Raw genomic sequence first — 8,022 nt, 5'->3', positions numbered from 1 at the left:
ACGAATCTAACAGTATCATTCCTTAGTAAGCATTCACATGTAAGTACATAAATTTAAACTAAGACAATTAATTAAGTAATCACATAAAAATTTATAAGCACACAAATACAACCACTTGTTAACACGAACTCGGAATTACTTCAATTACAACTTCGCCCGATGAAAGGTTTAAAAATAAGTATTTGAAGCAGGTGGCAGGTTTTGGGTTAGATAATTGAAATGGGTAAGGCAGATACATGGGCAAAGGTGGCCGCTTTGTTTGGAAAAGGTAAAAATTTTAACTAGGAAAACCGGAAACCAAGAAAATCTTCTGGAGTTCCAGGGTCTATATGGCCTTATATGCCTCCTGGACACTGAGCTGCTCTAGCAGAGTATCTAAAAAACGATTACTACAATTCACAGATGGTTATTTGAAACTACCACTGGGCCAGAAACCGCAAGCGTATGCTAGTGGTGTAAGTCCACTTGTTTTAATTTCTACTAAAATTTTGGGGGCGGACGCTGTGGTGTAGTGGTAAGCAGTGCGCGCTTCCACACCGCAGCGCCTGGGTTAAAGCCCTTGTCAAAGCAACATCGCGAAAAAATTTAGAAAAAAGGTTTTTTCTTAACAGCGGTCGCCCATCGGCAAGCAATGCTATATGTTATCCTATTCCAATTAAACACGGTTTATAAATTGGATGGAGCTAGGAAGACATAATTCTGAAATATTGTGAAAATCTGTAAACTGCCACGCCCACCAGCCATCCGAATTTTGTATTTTAATTGACAAGGACTAGTAGCTGTAGCCAAAATAGCAAAAATTTGATACAAGGTCTACTTTTGCATAAAACACACAGAAAAATTAAAAAAAAAAAACAGTTTGGATTGGGGACCGGCACATTTAGTACTTTTTGTCACATTTTCACTACACTCACTGCTTGGTGTTTCTACTTGGCTTCAATTGGCCGGCGAATCTATTGAAGTTAACCAAAATCCCCTCGACGGTTCTAGCTTCAATTAAGAAGAGGTCTGCTAAAAGGTATCTCCTCAACTAGTTCAGAAAAGAAAAACATAAACAGCTAACTCCAACCATATTTTTATGGTGATTTCATTTCTACCAAAAAATTTTGTATTTTGATTGTCCCTTTCTCTTTTCGTGTTCGATTCTAAAATAAAAGCAACGGTGATAAAATTTTGTGTTCGTTTCCCAAAATGTCACATTCTTTTAAGGCAAAAAAGGCACATAGATACTCTGCCCATTGAAGCTTTGTTAGGGGAGATGGTTGCCCAGAAAATCAGATAACATTATGAAATGCGTGAACTAGACAAAGACAAGAAGGCAAAAACATGCCATTTTACAGCGTTGAGTGTAACATCAAACACATTTTGCTCCGGAGAAAGGCAGCATTTTTTGGAAGAAACGAAATCACCATTAGATACGTACTCTATGCCACTGTAGCACTTTAGCAATAAACAAATCCATAATCGAATGCCGTAATGTTTTGCCGCCAACAAACAGTTAACAGGTTATGCATAGAATGCCGGTTGCATCACTCAAAACGTTGCCTGCCTGGTACACATATTTTTCTAAATGCTGCATATAAATTAAAAGCAAAACTATAATTTACCAAAACCAAACTCAGAAACACTGAAAGAGAAAGAGAGAAAGACCAAACGAAATACAGTGAAAACTCGATATAACGAACGCTGATGAAACTTAAAACTCAATATAAAAAAATGTTTCTTGGTCCCCTGAAAGAAAATCATTGCTGCGAAATTTGCCATACAAGAATGTTTCAAAGATATAACGAAGAAAGCCTGAAAACCATCGGAACGGTTAAAGTACCGTTAGCAAAAGAATACTTAACGATGTGTCGACTCAAAAGCCTCGACATAACAAATTCTGAATATGTTGACGGTTAGAGCAACGCTTTTTTTTCCAAAATTTTAAATTTTTCGTTGCATCGAGCTTTTTATATTTCATACGTAAATATCACGAAACCAATAAGGCAATTCTGGCAACTGGTTTTCATCTCACCACAGTTTTTTGATAGACCAAAGTCTTTCGTAGGACAATTGTTAATTCTGGTAACCATCTTGAAAGCTCTTTTCTGTCTTTCGAAAGACTAATTGAAAGATCTGCTAACGAGGAGGCCTTAGCGTTATTTTTTTATTTTTTTTGCAATAAGTTTTCTAAATATTAAATTAAATAAAAAAATATTGTATTTTCTTTAAAAAAAAAATAAAACTAAAATATATATAACATAAATTAAAATAAAATAAGTCCATAAAAGCTAAACTAAATTAGGAATTATTTTTATTTTTAAAATATCTAATAACATTTAAAAATTATAGAAAAAACAATATATAAAAAATTAAAATAAAAAGTTGTAAAAATTTAATAATAACAAATTTTTTTTTATGAAAAAAATCAAAAAAGTAAGAGCATTAAATTAAAAAAGAAAAAAATAAAATAGGTTTTAAAGATTAAAAGTGATAAAAAAAATTCTTAAAAGAATAAAATAAAAAAATAAAAGCAAATTAAATTAAAAAACGAAAAAAATTACAAATATATGTTTTAAAAATTAAGGGCAAAAAACAAACATTTTTCATTTTGAAGGAATTCAATTTATAAATTAAATAAAACACTATATTAAAAGATGAAAAAATAAACTGCTTCCATAAATTAAAAAATTCTTCTTGAAACAATAAAATCTAAAAATTAAGTAAAATTTAAATTAAAAATGAAAAAAGAATTAAAAAACATAATAAGTTAAAAAAACGAAATGAAAAAGATCTACATATATTTTTAAAATATTTGTGTTATTAAAATTAAACGAAAATTTAGTTAAAAAAGGGTAAATAATAAAAATAAAAACAAATAAAAAAATCCGCTGCCCAAGGATTCTAGTCTCGGATCTTTCGAACGGCACGCTAGGGATTTGTTCACTCGGCTATTGCGATTGTTGGAGCAGCGTGTGCCACACACTTATTCATCTCCACTTAGACAATGTTAAGCTGATTTCTATTTATCAAAAGAGCTTTCCAACCTATCTTGCTTTCTGCCTTTCAATTGCCACACAAAAGATCTTCAACTTCATTATATCGAGGTTTCACTGTAAATATAGCGACATGGCTCTTCCCGCCAAATTTCGCAAATGTTTTTGTTTACGAAAATACTATACTCATAGTAAACATTAAAACAAACTTAAAGCTGACCATTTCTCCCCGAACTCATATGTATGTATGTAGATACAAAACAACTTGCGCGTGCTTTGCCGCAAACTGTGGCACTAAACACGATGCAGCCACAAGTGGCACAGAGCTCATTGGAAAACTTGTTTTTTAGGACAGCCGCTATTTGCAATTTCTGCAGCTGCTGAGCGTTTGCTTTCATGTAACGCTTTTCACTTTCATTCGAGTCGGCAGAGAGATTGCATGTTGGCAACGCAAATAAATTGCAAATGGAATTCGCAAACAAGAAAATAAAAACAAAACATACAGTGTGGAAATAGCAGTTATTAGATAAGATATTTGGCTTTTTGGTGGTTAACTTTTAAAGCAAAAATGTGCGATGCAAAGGATTTCTACACGGATGCAGTCATTTTTGTCACAGGTAAGTAATTGGCCAAATTTGAAGTTTCAAAAGTAGTTGCATGCCAACATATATACATGTGAATGTGGGTATAAATAAAAAAAAAACAATATTTATTTGTCGTGCGAGTATTTTAAAATTAATTAATCGATGGCTTCTTCCTTTTAATTTTACTTAATTTAAAGGCGCCACTGGCTTTGTGGGCAAAACTTTGCTGGAAAAGTTGCTTTGGAGCTTTCCCCAAATCGCACGCATTTATATGCTGATACGTGAAAAGAATGGTCGTACGGTGGCGCAACGTTGTCAGGATTTTGTACAACATAAAATCTTCGAACGCTTGCGTACGCATTTTCCGGAGCGTCTAGAGAAACTGGTCTATCTCAAGGGTAATATTGAGTGTGATGATTTCGGTGAGTAAACGCTTCGCTAAGCGACAGAAAATATCTAAGTTTTATTTTTTTCTATGTATACGAGTATAAATCAGTGATGATCGGAGAGAACTTTTACTCTGTGCGCTTGCAAATAAAAAATCTATAGAAAGCTTTAAAAAGCTTCTCCCCTGATTATGTTTTGGTAGTCTTGCGGTAATTTTTTGCTTATTGTTTTCAGGCTTGTGCCCCACTGATCGCACTCAGCTTTGTGCGCATGTGCAGATTATTTTTCACAGCGCTGCTACAGTTCGCTTCAATGAACGTTTAAAAGTGGCCGCCCGCGTTAATGCCATCGGCACTTGGCATCTTTTGGAGCTGTGCAAGGAAATGCCAAAGTTGAAGGTATTGTTGCTAAATGAAAAAATAAATTACTACTACATCCATAAGAAAAGAACGCATCATATAACATTTTCTTTCTAGGCAGGAAACAAATTTATCTTATGAGCGTTACGACTTTTTTGCGTGATTTTTTTTGTGCTGTAGAGTAGTAAATGTAGAGCTTTTTTATTTCTGCCTGCGCTTATTGTAGCTGCAAACCTTTTACGGATCAATAATATTTTGCATATTCTACAGTGAAACAATACATCGTCACTAGACCCGAATAAAGACGAGAACTCCAAAAGTTGACCGCGAAAAAAGGCGCGTAAAAAAATTCGGCGCAGAAAGACGCATAAACCTAGTTGACGGCGAAGAAAGAAACTTTATTGAACTCGACCAAAATGACTTAAGCGGTAACTGTGCCAAATAATAAGAAGAAGCATTGATTACAACCTCTCATGCTAGCTATACAAATGGACTAGTTCTTGATAAGGACCGGTCTAATACTCATGCCGAGACTTCTCATGCTGGGGCAAAAATCTCAAACTGACAACGTGAATGGTTGAAAATATTGTAATACATTTAGGGGATTGGAACGTGTTAACCGTCGTAAAATCTTACGATTTACGATTTAACGGGTTAACACGTCTTGTGAATTATGTGCAATATCTACTAAGTTTAAGCAGAATTTTAGATCCTATAGCTAAAATTTGTAATAGCCAACTAAACAGGGCTACCAACCCCTTCAGGAAACCGGTGTAGTTCGATGCAGTGGCTCGAGCCACCTAGCCATGTTTTGTAGCGGTTCAGCAACCAGTTAGTACCTCTGAAGTGTAGTTCAGTTCGGTTTTAAGTGGTTCTATTTTCTTTCTAAGATAGCAAATATGCAACTATGTTGGTAACGATTTTTGTGGCACCACATGTTACCTAAGTTATTGACAAGAAACACTTCACCATTCGCACTTACTAATTTTAAGTTTTCATTAATTATCTTACAGAGTTTTGTCTACGTTTCAACAGCATACTGTAATCCTGGTCGGAAATTTGTCGATGAGCTGATATACCCCACACTGCCGCCTGTCAATTGGAAAATGTTCGTTGATTGCACCAATAAAATACCGGATGCCTACTTCAATAGTTTGGCTAATTATATAAAAGTAAGTGTTGATTAAATTTATAACGCGAAATAAGTCTGGTACATACATATGTATCTTGAAATGGATTTACCAAACGGATCAGCTGGAATAATTTCTGAAACTTTTTTTCATGCAAATTATGCGAAACGAAGTTGGCCGCAGAATGCGCAATATAATTGTAGATTTTTTTCGATTTCGTCAGCTGCAGCAATTCGTTAAGCAATTTCGTTGAACTTATAGTTTAAAATAGAATTTAACTGTTGAAGCAGGCGGCAGCCCTCTTCTAAAAAAATATGCTATGTGTTCATTCAGGTCATAAGCTATGTATTATATGCTACATTTATCCAAAGAAAGAGCAACAAACATACTCCTACGCACACTCAGTAACCTTCACTTTTCCATTAAATTGATTTTAAATTCCTAATATAGTGGCAACCCTCGTCAAAAATAATTTCAAAATAGATGCAGTTATCCTCTCGCTTGATACGCATATTAAAATATTTTATTTAACGTGTGAGTTAAACTGATTTCGAATTTCTAAACAGGTGGCAGCTTTCTTTAAAACATCTTTTGGAAATACAGTTTTATTAAACCTCCCACATTTGATACTAAAATTTAAGTTTTTCGTTTAACTTGTCAACTAAATTGATTTCAACTTTTTGAACTGGTGTCAACCCACTTAAAGAATATTTCCGACATTCAGCTTACTTGAACCTCCCTCGATTGATAACCATAATAAAATAGTTTTTTTAATATTTTATTTTTTTAATTAATTTAAAACTACGAAAATGGTGGTAACCATCTTAAAAATAGCTATCGAAATAAAACTTTTTAAAATCGCCCTCGTTTAACGCATATTTTAAGGTATTTCGTTCAATCTGTCAATTTAATTTATTTAAAATTTCTAAAAATTTAGCAAACTCCTTAAAGAATATTTTCAATAAAAAAATCATATTGGAACCAATTTCGTTTGACGTACACATTTTTGTGATATTTTATTTAAGTTATTGGTTAAATCCATTTTTAATTTTGAACAGATGGCAACCCTCTTTAAAATATTTTCGAAAGAAACCGTTTTCGAACTTCTTTCGTTTGACACCCATATTGGTGTAATATTCTTTTATCTTAATTAGTGAGTTATTTTGACATTTTTAAAGGTGGCAACTCTTCTGCTATATGTTAATCAGGGTCTATATATATATGAGCCAGTTTAGCTGAAAAAAAACTAATTTAATCCTTTACATGGATAACTCCTCATGGCCTTCAGCTCTGATACTTTTCGGATATCCACCGTTGCCCAATACCGTGCAACCAGTTAAAACCGTACGCTCAAATATAAAGCGGGATTTATTGAGATTATACTAATCCTAAACTTGTCATTTAGGGTGCTATAACACCTACTACACCAACGTAAATGCACCATTACTTTCTCATCCACAGGGTCCCCATCCGAATACCTACACCTTTACCAAATCGATAGCCGAGCAAATTGTGAATGAATACAAACACTGCATACCAATTGTCATCGTACGACCATCGATTGTGACAGCAGCACATCGTGAACCATATCCTGGTTGGATCGACAATATACAAGGCATCACTGGCATAATGATGGAAATCGGAAAGGGTACAATTAGCAGCATACTGGGTGACAAAGATATCATTTGCGATATAATACCAGTTGACTTTGTGGTGAACTCACTGTTATTGATGGCACAGAAAGCAACACTGGGAAGGTTTGCAAAGTGAAGCTGTAGTTATATTTTTGTATTTACATACTTTTCTACTTATTACCTCTGACAGAGTTTACATAGCCAATGCAACATCGGGTGTCACAAATCCCATCACTTGGGCGCGTCTGGGTTGTCTGACACTGAAATGGTCGCGCATTTATCCAACTAAACGTATAATGATGTATCCGAATTTTAAATATCGAAAAAGTTTTCTGCTGCACGAAATTGCCGTAATTTTACTGCATTACGTGCCAGCGCTGTTAATGGATTTGCTGACACTTTTAAGACAGAAACGAAAATTTGTGCTGCCAATTGCAAAAAAATTTCGACAAGCTTGTCTAGCAGGTGCGTAGTAGAGATGAGAAGGAGTGTGAAAGCGAGTTGAGATAGGAAAAGAAGCTAGTATTTAATAGAATTTATATTTTATCTCAGGTCGCACGTTCTCGCTAAATGAGTGGATTTTTAAAAATCGTAGTCGTTACTATTTTGAGGAATTACTACAAAATAAGGCTTTGCATCAACTCTCTTGGAACTTGGAAGCACTGGACTATGACAGTTATATAAGAGAGTTTGTTATTGGCATACAAAAGTATCTGCATCACGAGCAATTTCATGAGAGTGCCAGTAGGTGGAGAATCACGCGGTGAGTGGGTTGGAAAATTTGCTGAAGGTCGTAGGTTTCCTTAAACCCCGATTTTTACTTTACAGCCTCTATTGGATCTGGACATTTCTGCACGTCTTTGTACCACTCCTGGTTGTATATTGCTTGCTATAAAGTAATCTTAACAATGTTGGCGAGAAAATACCTAAAAGTGAATATATTGTAAAAA

The 8,022-nt window shown here is 34.4% G+C and overlaps 2 protein-coding genes across 3 annotated transcripts in view; both read left to right on the top strand.

Annotated features, from left to right (window-relative positions):
* The window catches only part of LOC118739519 (rho GTPase-activating protein 92B), a 73,100-nt gene that overhangs the window by 46,073 nt on the left and 19,005 nt on the right, over positions 1-8,022 (top strand). The gene's annotated exons all lie outside the window — the stretch shown is intronic.
* On the top strand, positions 3,547-7,967 carry LOC118750038 (putative fatty acyl-CoA reductase CG5065). Its single transcript, XM_036484773.1, has 8 exons — positions 3,547-3,595; positions 3,760-3,984; positions 4,184-4,347; positions 5,322-5,480; positions 6,900-7,195; positions 7,263-7,537; positions 7,625-7,835; positions 7,901-7,967. Exons 1-8 carry the CDS (start codon positions 3,547-3,549, stop codon positions 7,965-7,967), a joined length of 1,446 nt encoding a protein of 481 aa, XP_036340666.1.

The sequence above is a fragment of the Rhagoletis pomonella genome, unplaced genomic scaffold (genome assembly GCF_013731165.1).
Source record: "Rhagoletis pomonella isolate Grant_MI unplaced genomic scaffold, Rhpom_1.0 Rhpom_scaffold_00001, whole genome shotgun sequence".
NCBI lineage: Eukaryota > Metazoa > Arthropoda > Insecta > Diptera > Tephritidae > Rhagoletis > Rhagoletis pomonella.
The sequence above is the reverse complement of the archived record's forward strand: the minus strand, read 5'-3'. Positions and strand labels throughout refer to the sequence as shown.

What these genes read in the sequence shown, in the direction of transcription:
- LOC118750038 (XM_036484773.1), top strand. Translation starts at nt 3,547, where the DNA reads ATGTGCGATGCAAAGGATTTCTACACGGATGCAGTCATTTTTGTCACA. An exon ending in TGCAGTCATTTTTGTCACAG is followed by an intron (nt 3,596 to 3,759) that starts GTAAGTAATTGG and finishes CTTAATTTAAAG; the next exon opens with GCGCCACTGGCTTTGTGGGC. An exon ending in AGTAGGTGGAGAATCACGCG is followed by an intron (nt 7,836 to 7,900) that starts GTGAGTGGGTTG and finishes TTTACTTTACAG; the next exon opens with CCTCTATTGGATCTGGACAT.